Source organism: Tachyglossus aculeatus, chromosome 5 (genome assembly GCF_015852505.1).
Source record: "Tachyglossus aculeatus isolate mTacAcu1 chromosome 5, mTacAcu1.pri, whole genome shotgun sequence".
NCBI lineage: Eukaryota > Metazoa > Chordata > Mammalia > Monotremata > Tachyglossidae > Tachyglossus > Tachyglossus aculeatus.
Window position 1 is genome coordinate 70,836,190 of NC_052070.1, and position 17,085 is coordinate 70,853,274.

The following is a 17,085-nucleotide window of genomic DNA, read 5'->3' on the forward strand; positions in this document are numbered from 1 at the left end:
CACTTCACGTCTCTGTGCCTCAGTTCTGGTCTTATGCTGTCGAGTCTGTGAGCCCACTTCTAGGCTGCGAGCCCACTGTTGGGTAGGGACCGTCTCTATATGTTGCCAACTTGGACTTCCCAAGCGCTTAGTACAGTGCTCCGCACACAGTAAGCGCTCAATAAATACAATTGAATGAATGAATGAGTCATCTCCTACCCATAGCGACGCCATGGACACATCTTTCCCAGAATGTCCCGCTCTCCATCCGCAATTGTTCTGGTACTGTATCCAACAGAATTTGCTTGGTAAAAATATGGCAGTGGTTTACTATTGCCTCCTTCCTCACAGTAAACTGGAGTCTCCGCCCTCGATTCTCTCCCATGCCGCTGCTGCCCAGCACAGGTGAGTTTTGCCTTGTAGCCGATTGCCTTCCACACGCTAGCCACTGCCCAAGCTAGGAATGGAATGGGTAGGCCTCTGCCTGACTCTCCCTCCCATAGTCGAGACTAGAAGAGGACTGGAAACTCTCCAGGTGCGACCTTGACAGGGGGTGCCTCAGTTACCTCATCTATAAAATGGGGATTAAGACTGTCAGCCCCATGTGGGGCAGGGACTGGCTTCAACCTGATTTGCTTGTATCCACCCCAACACTTAGTACAGGGCCTGGTTCATAGTAAGTGCTCAACAAATACCCAATTATTATTATTATTGGTATTATCATTATTTCCTATGCCTCAGTTACCTCATCTGTAAAATGAGGATTAAGACTAAGCCCCATGTGGAACAGGGACCGTGTTTAACCTGATTTGCCTGTAGCCACCCCATCATCATCATCATCATCATCATCAATCGTATTTATTGAGCGCTTACTATGTGCAGAACACTGTACTAAGCGCTTGGGAAGTACAAATTGGCAGTGCTTAGCACAGTGTCTGGCACATAGTAAGCACTTAAATACCACAGCTATTATTATTATTATTCTCTGTGCCTCAGGTACCTCATCTGTAAATGTGGGATTAAGACTGTGAGCCCCATGTGGGACAGGGACTGTGCCCAACCTGATTAGAGAAGCAGCGTGGCTCAGTGGAAAGAGCACAGGCTTTGGAGTCAGAGGTCATGGGTTCGAATCCCGGCTCCACCACATGTCTGCTGGGTAACCTTGGGCAAGTCACTTAACTTCTCTGAGCCTCAGTTACCTCATCTGTAAAATGGGGATGAAGACTGTGAGCCCCACGTGGGACAACCTTATCACCTTGTATCCCCCCAGCGCTTAGAACAGTGCTTTGCACATAGTAAGCGCTTAACAAATGCCAACATTATTATTATTATTATTAGCTTATACCTACCTCAGTGCTTAGTATGGCGCCTGGTGCATGAAATGAAATTTTGGTACTTGTTAAGTGTTTACTATGTGCCAAACACTGTTCTAAGCGCTGAAGTAAATACAAGTTAGATTGGACGCAGTCCCCGTCCCACATGGGGCTCACACTCTTAATCCCCATTTTCCAGATGAGGTAACTGAAGCCCAGAGAAGTGAAGTGACTTGCCCAAGGTCACACAGCAGACATGGGGTGGAGCTGGGATTAGAACCCATGACCTTCTGATTCTCAGGCCCGTGCCCTATCCACTAAGCCATGCTGCTTCTCTCTTAAGCGCTTAAAAAATTAAAAAAAGAGTGAGGAAATGTGCTCTGGAGAGAGCAGAGACAATTGGATGGCCAAATCTGTGAGTATTTAGCTCTCCCAACTACCAGTCCTTCCAGGAAGCTGATGGGGACCTTAGAAAGGCCCTCTGAAGAAGCCAGCTTGACCCAGTAGAAAAAGCAAAAGAGTTTTAGTCCCGGCTCTCCCACTAGTCTGCTGTGTGACCTTGGGTAAGTCACTTAACTTCTCCGTGCTTTAGCTTCCTCACCTGTAAAATAAGATACCTGCTCTCCATTCCTGTATTGTGAGCCCTGTGTGGAACCGAGGCCGGGTCTGATCTAATTATCTTTTATCCACCCCAGCACTTGGCAGAATGTTTGGACCCTAGTAAAAACTTAATGACTACCTAACAGCGGTTCTGAGGAAGGATTTGACAAAGGAGACAAAAGGAGAATATTGGCTGGATTGGGAGAGGAGAATCCAGATGTAGAGGGTGGCACGGATAAAGTAATTCATTCGTTCAATCGTATTTACTGTGTGCTTGCTGTGGGCAGAGTACTGTACTAAGCGCTTGGAAAGTACAATTCGGCAACAAATGCAGACAATCCCTACTGGGAATTGCAGAAGGGAAAGAAGAAAAAGCAAAGAAGCGGAACAATAAAATGGATAATATAAGGACAGGTGGGGGCTAAGGACAGTTAATATGCATTAAGCACTTACTAATCTGTGTAAAGTCCTCCACGAAACTCTGGGGGACATGCAAGATAATCAGATCAGACTCAATCTCTGTCCCACCTAGAGATCACAGTGGGATTGTGGAGGATCCCATGAAGAACAGTGGACAAGCTTCAGTGGAGTGGTGAAGACCTTGGGCCCGAAAACCTGAGTGAAGGAAAGGGTTATCGTGCTAGAGGTTTACGCTCTCACTGCTTCCAGTCCCGTCCCCCCCGGGGTATTGCACAGTCCAAGAGGTAAGAGAATAGGTGTCTCATCCCATGCTTCGGAAAGGGGAGGAAACGGAGGCACGGAGAGCTTAAGTGACTTGACCAAGGTCACGCAGAAGACATGGCGCAGAGCTGGGATTAGGACCCAGGCTTCCCGACTCCCAGGTTCATATTCTTTCCAATGGGCTACCTTGCCTCCCGCTGAGAAATGAGGAACCTCGCGGGTGATGTAATTTCCCTACAACAACAGGGTTCAGATTGAGAGCGGTTCCTCGGTTCTAAGATGACACTGCTGACAGCAAGATTGTATCCATGAGTGCATCCTGAGAAGGACATCTCTTTCATGCTTGCACATTATGGCTCATGAAAGTACAGCACTACATCTTTTCCGGTCCCTAGCCACTGAGGGAGAGCTGCTCGGATTCCAATGGTTAAGAGGAGAAGGTCTATCCTACCACCAGCAAAAACAAGACTGAGAAACAGCGTGGCACAGCGGCTAGATTACGGACCCGGGCGTCAGAAGGACCTGGGTTCTACTCCCAGCTCAAGTGCCCAAAGAGCTAAAGTATTGAAAGCGTTAGGCTTCTTTTCCCAGAAATGTTGGCGGACTTACAGGGAAGCCTCTCCGGTGGCTTCTTCCTCTCTGCCTTCAAAAATGCCCACGTCTCTCCCATCCTAATAAAACCCTCCTTGACTCCACAAGCCCCCTTCAGTTATCATCCCACCTCCCTCTTATCCTTCCTATCCAAACTTCTAGAGCGAGTCATCTACACTCGCTGCCTCAAATTCCTCTCCTGGACCCCCTCCAACCTGGCTTCTGCCCCCTTCACTCCACTGAAACCGCCCTCTCAAAGATCACCGTTCAATCGTATTTACTGAGCGCTTACTGCGTGCAGAGCACACAGAATCAGAATCACCAGTGACCTCCTTCTTGCCAAATCCAAAGGCTCCTACTCCATGCTAATTGTTCTCGACCTCTCAGCTGCCTTTGACACTGAGGAACATCCCCTTCTCCTCAACACGCTATCTGACCTTGGTTTCACTGATTCTGTCCTCTCCCGGTTCTCCTCTTATCTCTCCGGCCGTTCATTCTCAGTCTCCTTCACGGGCTCCTCCTCTCCCTCTGATCCCCTAACTGTAGGGGTTCCTCAAGGGTCAGTTCTTGGTCCTCTTCTATTCTCCACCTACACTCACTCCCTCGGTGAACTTATTCGCTCCCACAGCTTCAACTATCATATCTATGTGGATGACACCCAAATCTATATCTCCTCCCCTGCTCTCTCTCCCTCCCTCCAGGCTCGCATCTCCTCCTGCCTTCAGGACATCTCTGCTTGGATGTCCTCCTGCCACCTCAAATTCAACATGTCCAAGACAGAGCTCCTTATTTTTCCTCCCAAACCTTGTCCTCTCCCTGACTTTCCCGTCACTGTGGACGGCACAACCATCCTTCCCCTCTCACAAGCCCCCAACCTTGGTGTCATCCTTGACTCTGCTCTCTCATTCACCCCACATATCCAATCCGTCACCAATGCCTGCAGCTCTCATCTTCACATTGCCAAGATCCACCCTTTCCTCTCCACCCAAACTGCTATCACGTTAATACAATCATTCATCCTATCCCGACTGGATTACCGCATCAGCCTCCTTTCCGACCTCCAAACCTCCTGTCTCTCCTCGCTTCAGTCCATGCTTCACTCTGCTGCTTGGATTATCTTTCTACAGAAGCGTTCTAGGTATGTCACCCCCCGCCCCTCAAAAATCTCCGGTGGTTGCCTATCAACCTCGGTATCAAGCAAAAACTCCTCTCTGTTGGCTTCAAAGCTCTCCATCACCTTGCCCTCTCTTGCTTCCCTTCCCTTCTCTCTTTCTATATCCCAGCCCGCACACTCTGCTCCTCTGGCGCTAACCTCCTTACTGGGCCTCGTTCTCGCCTGTTCTGCCATTGACCCCGGCCCATGTCCTCCCCCTGGCCTGGAACGCCCTCCCTCCTCAAGTCTGCCAGACAGCCACACTTTCCCCCTTCAAAGCCCTACTGAAGGCTCACCTCCTCCAAGAGGCCTTCCCAGACTAAGCCCCCCTTTTCCTCAGCCCCACCTCCTCTCCCCATCTCCCCATCTCCCTTTGCTCTACCCCCCTGCCCCACAGCACTTGTGTTTATATGTACATATCTACAATTCTATTTATTTATATTAATGTCTTTTAACTTGTTTTGATGTGTATATATATCTATAATTCTATTTATTTACATTGACATCTGTTTACTTGTTTTGATGTCTGTGTGTCCCCCCACCCCCTGTCTAGACTGTAATAATAATAATAATAATAATGGTATTTGTTAAGCACTTACTATGTGCAAAGCACTGTTCTAAGCGCTGGGGGGATACAAGGTGATCAGGTTGTCCCACGGGGGGCTCACAGCCTTAATCCCCATTTTACAGATGAGGGAACTGAGGCACAGAGAAGTGAAGTGACTCGCCCAAAGTCACACAGCTGACAATTGGCAGAGCTGGGATTTGAACCCATGACCTCTGACTCCAAAGCCCGTGCTCTTTTCCACTGAGCCACGCTGCTTCAAGCTCAGTGTGAGGCAGAGACTGTCTCTATTGCTGAATTGTACTTTCCAAGCACTTACTACAGTGGTCTGCACACAGTTAGCGCTCAATAAATACGATTGATTGAATGAATGAATGAATGAATGAGTGAACCCATCACCTTCTGACTCATAGGCCCATGCTGTATCCATTACACCATGCTGCTTCTGGTACATGGCAAGTTCATTCAGGTGTATCTATTGAGCGCTTACTGTGTGCAGAGCACTGTACTAAGCGCTTGGAAAGTACAATTCAGCAATAGAGACAATCCCTGCCCACACCGGGCTTACAGTCTAGTAAGTGCTTAACAAATACCATAGAACAAACCAAAAAACGTGAGTTATTTTTGCAGTGGTGGTAATGGCTTGCCTTTCTTACTGTACCCTGCAGGATTCCTAGAAAAAGGGCTGGTAGGGAGAAAAGTGATCATCTATGGTCACCAAATCGGTCATCTCTGAGAACGCAAAAGCAAAACTATGGTGTTTAGGCCCGTGGGGATTAGCAGAGACTGCAGCAGCACCTCAGAGCAACCCTGGGCCTATCGCCCCTTTTAGCTTATAGTTTCAACATGGCCATTGCTCTGGACTACAGATGGCCCCAGAAGCGTTGAGTAGGTATAGAAGTAGGGATACATCTGCTCTCAAGAGGGTGACTAAGAACAAACTTTGGGACGGGGAACTCCATCAGGCTTCCACTGTCACGGGACCATCAGTCTTGCAGGTAAAGATGAACTTTGATTTTATCTTGTCTACTGGTCATCGCATTTTATCCATCCGCCTTTTTCTCTCCACTCTGACATCCCTACCCTAGTTCCAACCTAATCACCCATGAATCAATCATTTATTGAGCGCTTACTGTGTGCAGAACACCGTACCAATAAGCACTTGGGAGAGTACACTATAACAGATTTGGTAGACATGTTCCCCACCCAGGGAATTTACAGTCTAGAGGCCCCCCTCCACCCCCCAACCAAATTCATCATCATCATCATCATCATCAATCGTATTTATTGAGCGCTTACTGTGTGCATAGCACCGTACTAATCGCTTGGGAAGTACAAGTTGGCAACATACAGAGACAGTCCCTACCCAACAGTGGGCTCACAGTCTAAAAGGGGGAGACAGAGAACAAAACCAAACATACTAACAAAATAAAATAGAATAGATATGTACAAGTAAAATAAAATAAATAAATAAATAGAGTAACAAATATGTACAAGCATATATACATATATACAGGTGCTGCGGGGAAGGGAAGGAGATAAGATGGGGGGATCCCCCCTATATTCGCTGTAAAAGCCTCTTGGCTGGTTGCTTTAATTCCTGCCTCTCTCTATTTTAGTCTTTCCTTCACAAGGCCACAAGAAGAAGAAATGGGCCTTACACGCCTCTCCTCAAAGGTCTTCATGGTCCCCCATTGGAACAAATGAACATTTTTGATCACGGGCTTTAAAGCTCTCCATCAAATGGGAATTTCACCTCATCAGTTGCCCTCTTCTGTTTCATGCCAACAGGAGCTCTTTGTTCAGCCCAAGAAAGCTCTCTCACCTTCCTCCGCACACCAGTCTCTTGTCCCCAAACCAGTAGGTGCACTCCATTCTGCCCCATTAGAAAGATCCCTCCCTTGCTTTGGCAAACCACCCCTTCTCCCTCCTTCAACGCTTGGTTAAAAAATCTAAATCTGGCACAAAGCCTTCCCGTAAGAATGCTAATAATAATAATTCGAATAATAATAATTCGAGAAGCAGCGTGGCTCAGTGGAAAGAGCCCGGGCTTTGGAGTCAGAGGTCATGGGTTCAAATCCTGGCTCCGCCACTTGTCAGCTGTGTGACTTTGGGCAAGTCACTTAACTTCTCTGGGCCTCAGTTACCTCACCTGGAAAATGGGGATTAAGACTGTGAGCCCCCCCGTGGGACAACCTGATCACCTTGTAACCTCTCCAGCGCTTAGAACAGTGCTTTGCACATAGTAAGCGCTTAATAAATGCCATCCAAAAAAAAAAAGGCCCTCCACTACCCTGATCACACCATCCCATCGTTACTGTTTATGTGTATCTGAAAATCCTGTACGCCCAGTCATTCGGCTTTCTGTACTTTTTAAGCGTTTTGGTGTTATCCATAAAGTATCTGTGGGGTTTTTTTGGATCATAAATGCATTTTCACGTTTTGGGGTTTTATCTCATCAAGTTGAAAGCCCCTTGTCGTTCCTCTTTTGTAATTCCCCCGAATATCTAGTGCTTGGTAGGAAGAGGAGGCTCAATAAATTCGATTGCGGATGACGACGGCTTCGAGATAGACAGGGTGTAACGGGGTGGTGGTTGGTGCAGAAGTTGAGGGGCTCTGCCTTCGCCGAGATGATGAGTGCAGTTGGTGCACCTAGAACGTGGGCCTCCCTACTTAGCACCGCTTTCTCCATAGTTCTCTGGTTTCCCCTTAACCCCCATTCTTTATACGGCTTTATATAAGGCTTTATATAAAGCCTTCTGACTTTATACGACTCCCTACCCCACCACACACACACACACACACACACACACCCTTCTCCCCTCCCAACACAAGCACACACATACCCTTCTCCCCTCTCGATAATAATAATGATGATGGTATTTGTTAGGCGCTTACTGTGTGTGAAGCACCGTTCTAAGCGCTGGGGGCGGGGGGGGATACAAGGTGATCAGGTTGTCCCCCGTGGGGCTCACGGTCTTCATCCCCATTTTACAGATGAGGTCACCGAGGCCCAGAGAAGTGAAGTGACTTGCCCAAAGTCACACGGCTGATAAGTGGCGGAGCCGGGATTCGAACCCATCACCTCTGGCTCCCAAGTCCAGCTTTCCACTGAGCCAAGCTGCTTCTCTACAGACACACACACACACCCTTCTCCCCTCCCAACACAGGCGCACACATACACACAATACCCTTCTCCCCTCTTGATAATAATAATGATGATGGTATTTGTTAGGCGCTTACTATGTGCAAAGCACTGTTCTAAGCACTGGGGGGGGGAATACAAGGTGATCACGTAACTGAGACCCAGAGAAGTGAAGTGACTTGCCCAAAGTCACACAGCTGATAAGTGGCGGAGCCGGGATTCAAACCCATGACCTCTGACTCCCAGGTCCAGCTCTTTCCGCTGAGCCATGCTCACACACACACACACACACACACACACACACACCCCCCCCCCCATTCTCCCCTCCCAAGACACACATACAACCCCCAGCGTGGCTTAGCGGAAAGAACCCGGGCTTTGGAGTCACAGGTCACGGGTTCAAATCCCGGCTCCGCCGGTTGTCAGCTGTGTGACTTTGGGCAAGTCACTTCACTTCTCTGGGTCTCCGTTACCTCACCCGGAAAATGGGGATGAAGACTGTGAGCCCCCTGGGGGGCAACCTGATCACCTTGTAACCTCCCCAGTGCTTAGAACAGTGCTTGGCACATAGTAAGCGCTTAATAAATGCCATTATTATTATTCTCCCCTCCCAAACCCCTTCTCCCCTCCCAACAACACCCACCCCCACATCCCCTTCTCCCCTACCAAGACACACACGCACCCCCTTCTCCCCTCCCAACACACACATACACACCCCCAAACACCCCTCTCCCCTCCCAACATACACACACCCCCACACACCCCTCTCCCCTCCCAACACACACACACACCCACATACCCCTCTCCCCTCCCAAGACACACACCCCCACACCCCCCCCCACACACGCACAGACCCTTCTCCCCTCCCAAGACACACATACACCCTCTTCTCCCCTCCCAAGACACACATACACCCTCTTCTCCCCTCCCAAGACACACATACACCCTCTTCTCCCCTCCCAAGACACACACACACCCTCTTCTCCCCTCCCAAGACACACACACACCCCCACACCCCCTTCTCCCCTCCCAAGACACACACGCACCCCCACACCCCCACACCCCCTTCTCCCCTCCCAAGACACACATCCCCCCACACCCTTCTCCCCTCCCAACACACACACACACACACACACCCCTTCTCCCCTCCCAAGACACACATCCCCCCCACACCCTTCTCCCCTCCCAACACACACACACACACACACACACACCCCTTCTCCCCTCCCAAGACACACATCCCCCCACACCCTTCTCCCCTCCCAACACACACACACACACACACACATACACCCTTCTCCCCTCCCAAGACACACATCCCCCCACACCCTTCTCCCCTCCCAAGACACACACGCACCCCCACACCCCCACACCCCCCTTCTCCCCTCCCAAGACACACATCCCCCCACACCCTTCTCCCCTCCCAACACACACACACACACACACACACACACACACACACACACACACCCCCCCCAATGCCCTCCCAAGACACCCCCCCCACACACGCCCACACACGCCCAGACCCTTCTCCCCTCCCAAGACACACATACACCCCCTTCTCCCCTCCCAACACCCCCCCCCACACACACACCCTTCTCCTCTCCTACGGCACACACACACCCCCTTCTCCCCTCCCAACACACACACCCCCACAAAACCCCCTTCTCCCCTCCCAACACACAGACACACACAGACACACACAGACACACACACACGCCCCCCCCCCGCCCCCTTTGTCCGGTCCCCCCCCCCGGCCCATGCCTGCCGGCAGGCGCGCAGCTAAAGGCAGGCCGCCCCCGGGGTCCCCCCCCGAGTCCCCCCCCGGCCGGTCCGTCGGTCCGTCGGTCCGTCGGCCGGTCGGTCGGTCGGTCGGCTCCGGTCCGGGGCTCCGGGCTCCGGGCTCCGCGGCGCGTCCGCGCGGCCGACGGCCGACCGGGGCTCCGTGTTCCGGATTCCGGGCTCCGGGTTTTCCGTCGCTCCGCCGCGGGGCCGGACGGGCGGGCGGGCGGGCGGCTCCCGTCCGTGCCCGAGGGGGCTCCGCGCCAGGCTCCCCATCCTCCCTCCCCATCTCCCTCCCTCCCTCCGGCTCGGCCGCTCCGCTCCTCCTGCGCTCCGCCGTCCGCCCATTGCGGGCCGCCCGCCCGGCTCGGACCGCCCGCCCGGCCCTCCCCCGGAGCCCCGGAGCGCGCCTGCGCCTGCGCCCGCTCCGAGGAGGCAGGAGGCAGGAGGCGAGAGGAGGAGAAGGAGAAGGAAGGAGGCAGGCCCAGAGGCACCGGGCGGGCGGGCGGGCGGGCTGGCCGAGCCGCACCGCGCCGCGCCGGGCCGGGCCGCGCCGCAGAAGCGTCGCTGGCGGCCCGGGGGCTCCTCTCCTCTCCTCTGCTCTGCTCTGCTCTGCTCTCTTCCCGGGACCGGCGGCGCGGTGAGTGAGGGCGGGCGGGCGGGCGGGCGGGCGGGGGGGCTTTGTGTGGGTGTGGGGGGGGGGCCGGGGGGGGCACGGGGCCCGCCGATGGGGGGCGCTCCTGGGGGGGGGGGGCGAGGGGCCGCGGGGTTGGGGGCCGCTGAGGGGCCTGGGGGGGAGGGACGGTGTTTGAGGGGTGCTCAGGGCCCTGGGGGGCCGTCGGGTTGGGGGGGCGCTGAGGGGTTGGGGGGGCGCTTAGGGGCGCTCGGGGGGGGGAGGGGGCGGGGTTGGGGGGTCTCTGAGGGGCCTGGGGGGAGGGGCGGGGTTGGGGGGTGGTCGTGTTGGGGGGGGGCTCTGAGATGTTGGGATGGCGTTGAGGGGCCTCGGGGGGAAAGGCAGTGTTTGAGGGGTGCTCAGGGCCCTGAGGGGGGGGGGCGTGTTGGGGGGCGCTGAGGGGTTGGGGGGCGCTGAGGGCCCTGAGGGGGGGGGGGGTCGTGTTGGGGGGCTCTGAGGGGTCGGGGGGCGCCGAGGGGCCTGGGGGGAAGGAGCAGTGTTTGAGGGGTGCTGAGGGCCCTTGGGGGGGGTCGTGTTGGGGGGCTCTGAGGGGCAGTGTTGGGGGGGTGGTCGTGTTAGGGGGGCGCTGAGGAGTGTTGGGGGTCTCTGAGGGGTTGGGGGGCGCTGAGGGGCATGGGGGGGGTCGTGTTGGGGGGCGCCGAGGAGTGTTGAGGGTCTCTGAGGGGGCTTGGGGGGCGCTGAGGGGCATGGGGGGGTCGTGTTGGGGGGGCGCCGAGGGGCCTCGGAGGGGAGGGGGCGGGGTTGGGGGGCGTTGAGAGGCCTCGTGTGGTGGTCGTGGGGGGCAGGGTGGGGGGCGGGCCCTTAGTATTTATTGAGCGCTTCCTGGGGGGCAGAGCACCGGCCTGAGCGCTCAGTCCAGGGGCGGCGGGGGAAGTTGGGGGAGGGGAGGGGAGGGGAGGGGAGGGGGCGGCCAAGTCGGCCGAGGTCGGGGAGGGGTCACCGTTCTGGCCGTTTCAAAATGGAGGGGTGCGGGGGCCCGGGGCCTTGCCCCGGCCCAAGGCCTCTAACCGCTTTCCCTCCCAACCGCCGACGGTTTGTGACCCCGGGGGGGCGCGGGGCGGCCTCCCTTTATGTGGAATTACGGTTGGATCCTTGCTAGGCCGGGCTCGGGTTCCCCTTCCTCGAGCAGCAGGAGGAGGAGGAGGAGGAGACGCATCTGACCAATTAATGTCTGTGCTCGGGAAACGGGCAGCGGCAGCAGCAAACAGTCATTTCGGCTTCCAGGAATTAGGCTGCGCCCGGGGTGGAGGGATCAGAGCCCTTGGAGGGGGGAATCTCTCGGCACAAATCCCAGATGACTCAGTTCTCCGAGGGAACTGCCTCCCCTCCTCCTCCTCCTCCTCCCCCCCAGCCTGGAGGTTTCGACCCCCACGGGGTGGAGGGGGGCGTCCCCGGAGTTGTTTGAACCGCCCCCGCCCCCCCCACCGAGGGGCTTTGTCTTTGGGGAGGAGGCGACCGCCCCACACAATGGTCGGTGGCGTTTCCTCGGGAGCGCGACCCCGGGGCCCGAGAACCGCCGTTGTGGAGATGAACCGGTCCCTCTCCCCCCCCCACCACCCATTGTGTACACAGCGAAGGTCACAGGTTCAAGTCTCGTCTGAGAGCCTTGGATCTGCTCCATCTCCCAGGCTCCCCCCGTGCCATTTTCTCCCTTCGCCGGCCCATTGGAGGAGGCCAGACACAGAGGCTCTCCTCTTTGAGGGAGGAACAATGCGGACCTCACTGGCACGCATTTTTCAGAAGAATGGGGGATGCCAGCGTGTCGTGGGCCTGTGTCTCTAGCCAGCCTGCCCCGGCGGGGTTGGGGGATGGAGGGTCGGAGAGACACGACTATTGCTGCTGGGGTCAGGCGTAGGCCCCCGGGAAGGAGGTACTGAGGAGACGCTCTCCACTCGTGGGAGCGGGACCGGCCGGCCTGATTTTGGAGACCTGCTGGGGACGCGCGCAAGGCCGACGGAGGAAAGGTGGTCGGCCTGAGACCTCGAGTGTAAGAACCTCGGGCTTCCCGGTCTATGAGATGGGAATCTCCGGCCTTTGAAGACTTTGTGGAAAAGGGAGGCCTCGGTAGAGCGTGTGACACTTGGTGTGGAAGAGGCGTCAGAGGGCGAAAACCCCTTCCAGGGAAGGGTCTCCTTTGCCGGAGTACGTCATTCGTGGACTCGCCGGAACGGCGTCCACGTTTCTGTTTGGAATGTGGCGGCTTACTGATCCCCTCAAACCCATTACCTTCCCCGAGAGGTCATCGGGTGACGATTACAACAACAGTAATAATAACGACGATCGTGGTGAAGCCCTCCTGCCGAAACATCGAAACTGAAATCCCCTGGGGATGGGGTTGGGCTCCTAGGAAGGGTAGGAGAGGAGGAAGCCGGAATGGGTCCGTAGTTTTACAATCTTTAGAGTCCTGAGGAAGCCGGAATGGGTCCATAGTTTTACAATCTTTAGAGTCCTGTGGAGGCCGAGCCGTTGTATCAGTCGGCGGTATTTCTTGAGCACCCACTGTGTGCACAGCGCCATACTGAGCGCTTGGGAGAGTACGATATAAAAGAGTTGGTAGACGCATTCTTTGCTCACCAAGTGGTTGGTGCCCAAGGACGGTTTACGTTTGTGTTGCCAACTTGTACTTCCCCAGCGCTTAGTACAGTGCTCTGCACACAGTAAGAGCTCAATAAATACGATTGATTGATTGATTTACGTGGAGCGGTGGCAAGTCCGAGGGCTCCCGTCTCCAAAGTCCATTCTTTGACCCGTTTTGACATTGGCTTGTTGATTTTGTTGCCTTTGCGTGGGTTGTTGCAGTACACTGTTTCCATCTGCTTTGCCTGTCTACTCCCACCCACACTGGGAATCTCAAGTAGGAGGACGGCGTCTGATCTGTAATATCTCCCTCCCGTTTAGCACGGTGCTTGACACATTGTAAGTACTTATTAAATACTGCATCTAGATACCTAATTTGCCTAAGGTTTCTGTCCCAAGGAAACTCTAGATTCTGTGTGTTGTTTGTGAGGCACCAGGAGCCCTCTTTGTGCTGACCACAAAGGATACCTTCTCCCTCTGCGCACCCCCCCCCCACCCTGCCTCCGGACCCTCCCTTTTATCCCTAGGGGCTGCTCAGTGGTTCTCTGACCAAATGTTACTACATTGAACTGAGCTGACCTGATTTCTGAATTTATTGGGGGCAGAGTTTTCATAGGGCTTTGTTGGAGCACATGTTTTATTTTGTTGTCTGTCTCCCCCTTCGAGACTGTGAGCCAGTTGTTGGGTAGTGACCGTCTCTGTATGTCGCCAACTTGTACTTCCCAAGCGCTTAGTACGGTGCTCTGTACGCAGTAAGCGCTCAATAAATACGATTGAATGAATGAATGAATGGAGATCTCTAACCCCTTGATGGTATTGAGTTCATTTGGGGTTAGTCCAGGTTGTATGTCCTTAGAGTTTAGGTCTGTGTGAGGCCTCGTACTGATCTGCCAAATCGTGTCCTCGCTATGCTCCCGGCCTCCAAGCCCCGCTTCACTCTCCAGCTCAGATCATTTTTCTAAAACATCTCCTTGAAGGGGCTGTAGATGCCTGCTGCCTCCACTGCAACCCCCACCCCCCAACCATCTTCTTGACCTACTACAAATCTGGTTTCTGCTCCCTTCGCTCCACTGAGACGGCACTCTTCAAGATCACCAGTGACTTCCTCCTTGCCCAATCAACTAGGCCAAGGGTGGCCAAACTGCAACTCCTCTTACTGTTTGTAGTTCATGGTGAAAAGTTAGGGAACTTCTTTGGCTTCATAATGTGTTATTTCACCACAGTGGTAGTGGGTTGCAGAGTGCCACCGTTCCAGCCCTTTTGACAGCCCCCCACCCAGGGTCGCTGTCTCTTGCTGGCCTCTATTATCACCCCATATTCCTCCGGACATGACCGTTCACTCTTCCTCACTGCCTCCCCTTCCCCAGCGGAATGCCTGCTAGCCGTTCCTGTTAGAGTAAATCTTTTCTTGATAGTTGCTACACTATCCTTATCCTCCTTGACCTCTCCGCTGATCAGTATTTATCAAGTCCTTATTGTGTGCCGAGCCCCGGACCTTGTGCTCGGGAGAGTACAGCACAAGACTACTACGGACACATTCCCTGCCCACAGCTAGCTTACAGTCTAGAGGGGGAAGCAGGCGTTAGTATAAATCAATTACAGATATGGACCTAAGTGCTGTAGGGCTGAGACGGGTGAATAAAGGGAGTAAGTCAGGAGGACACACAAGGAACTAGGAAAAGAGGACACGAGGGCTTAGTCAGGGAAGGCTCTTGGAGATGTCCCGACGATAAAGCTTTGAAGAGGGGAGGAGAGTAATCATCTGTCAGGTATGAAAAGGGGAGGACGCTCCAGGTCAGAGGCAGGACATGGATGAGAGGTCAGCAGTGAGATAGGTGAGATTGAGGTATATTGCTTAGAACAGTGCTTTGCACATAGTAAGCGCTTAATAAATGCCATTATCATTATTATTATTATTATTATTGAGTAGGTTGGCATTAGAGGAGCAAAGTTTGCGGGCTGGGATGTTGTAGGAGAGTAGCGAGGTGAGTTAGGAGGGGGCAAGGTGACCGAGTGCTTTAGACCCGATGGTAAGGAATTTCCGTGTGATGCAGAGGTGGATGGGCAACTACTGGAGGTTCTCGAGGAGGGGGGAAACATGGACTGAACATTTTTTGTAGAAGAATGATCCGGGCAGCAGAGTGAACTATGGACTGGAGAGGGGAGAGACAGGAGGCAGGGAGGTCAGCGAGGAGGCTGGTACAGTAATCAAGACGGGATAGGATAAATGCGTGGATTAACGCGGTAGCCCTTTGAATGGAGAGGAAAGGGCGGATTTTAGCGATGGGGTGAAGGTGGAACCGACAGGATTTAGTGATAGATGGAATATGTGGGTTGATTGCAAGAGGAGTCAAGGATGGCTCCAAGGTTACGGGCTCGTGAGGCAGGAAGGATGGTGGTGCTCTCTGTGGTGATGGGAAAGTCACGGGGAGGACGGGATTTGGGTGGGAAGAGAAGGAGTCCTGTTTTGGACATACTGAGTTTACGGTGATGGCAGAACATCCAAGTAGAGAGGTCTTCAAGGCAGAAGGAAATGCGAGGCTGCAGAGAGGGAGAGGGATCAGGGTTGGAGATGTAGATCTGGGAATCATAGAGGTGGTAGTTGAAGCCATGTGAGCGAATGATTTTTCCAAGGGAATGGGTGTAGCTGGAGAATAGAAGGGATTGTACAGGTGTATTACTCTATTTATTTTACTTGTACATATTTCCTATTCTATTTATTTTGTTAATGATGTGCATCTAGCTTTAATTCTATCTGTTCTGACGACTTGACACCTGTCCGCATGTTTTGTTTGGTTGTCTGTCTCCCCCTTCTAGACTGTGAGCCCATCGTTGGGTAGGGACCGTCTCTATATGTTGCCGACTTGTGCTTAATACAGTGCTCTGCACACAGTAAGCGCTCAACAAATACGACTGAATGAATGAATGAATGAAAGGGGACCCAGAACTGAACTCTGAGTGACTCCCACCCCCAGCACCAGTTAGGGGGTGGGAAGCAGAGGAGGCGCCTAGTGAGGTCGTTGTGGGCAGGGAATGTGTTTAATGTTATACTGTACTCTCCCAAGCCCTTAGTACAGTGCTTTGCACACAGTAGGTGCTCAGTAAATACGATTAATAATAGTAAGCACTTAACAAATGCCGTAAAAAAATCAGTGCTCGAGTAACAGCTGTGTAAGGTGTTCATAAGTGCCGTGGGTGGCTGTGAGTGAACAAGTGTGTAGCTGGTGCAGAACTGCTCCAGTGGTAGTGGGGGTGGAGGTAACCTGGGGAGAAGATAATTGAATTTCGGAAGGCCTCTTTGGGGGAAATGATGTGACTTCAGAAAAGCTTGGAAGCTGGGAGAGAACTGTGGCCTGGGGGATTTGAAGAAGGGATGGAGTTCCAGGCTGTGGCGGAAAGGCGTGGCTAAGAAGTTGGAGGTGGGACTGTGAGCTCTCTCTCAGCAGGGAAGGTGACAACCTCTCTGTTGTATTGCATTCTCCCAAGCCTGTAGCACAGTGCTTTGCACACAGTAATCGACCATTAATTGACCGATTGAGATGAGAATGAGGTGTAACAAGTAGGTTAGATGAGAAAAGTGAAGAATTCTAGCTCGAGATGTCGTGGCAAAAGAGTGGATGAGGAGAGAGATTGCTGATTGAGTGTCCTAAAACAGATGGCCAGGGTTTCTGCTTGCTGCAGAGAGGAATGGATGACCCTTGAGTTGCTTTTTGAGGAATGGGAAGACTTGTGCAGAATGGTGCTTCAGAAAAATGATCTGGGCTATAAAGTGTGGACCGGAGGCAAGGAGACCGCCTGAGGACAGAATATGACTGATGCCTCTCTAAGGGTGGTGGCTGAGTGGGGATGAAGGAGCAGATTTAGAAATGTGGAGGAGAAACCGACTGGGATTTAGGGGAGTGAAAGAGAAGGAAGAGTCGAGGACAATGACACGGATGCGGGGTTGAGAGACTGGGAAGAGGATGGTGTTACCAACTGTGATGGAAGAGTTAGGTGGAGGAGGTG

General features: G+C 53.4%; 2 protein-coding genes across 5 annotated transcripts in view; one reads left to right on the forward strand and one right to left on the reverse strand.

Annotated features, from left to right (window-relative positions):
- The first annotated feature begins 10,384 nt into the window (after nt 1-10,384).
- Nucleotides 10,385-17,085, forward strand: part of ZNF609 (zinc finger protein 609) — a 160,018-nt gene continuing 153,317 nt past the window's right edge. For all 4 annotated transcript variants that reach the window (XM_038746310.1, XM_038746309.1, XM_038746313.1 and 1 more), the window contains exon 1: nt 10,385-10,449. The gene's annotated coding sequence lies outside the window, so the exon portion shown is untranslated. The remainder of the gene's footprint in view (nt 10,450-17,085) is intronic.
- LOC119928806 (nascent polypeptide-associated complex subunit alpha, muscle-specific form-like) lies at nt 10,629-12,746 on the reverse strand. Its single transcript, XM_038747324.1, has 4 exons — nt 12,730-12,746; nt 11,929-12,635; nt 10,750-11,223; nt 10,629-10,663 (listed from the first exon to the last, which is right to left on the reverse strand). The coding sequence occupies exons 1-4, from the start codon at nt 12,744-12,746 to the stop codon at nt 10,629-10,631; spliced, it is 1,233 nt and encodes a 410-aa protein (XP_038603252.1).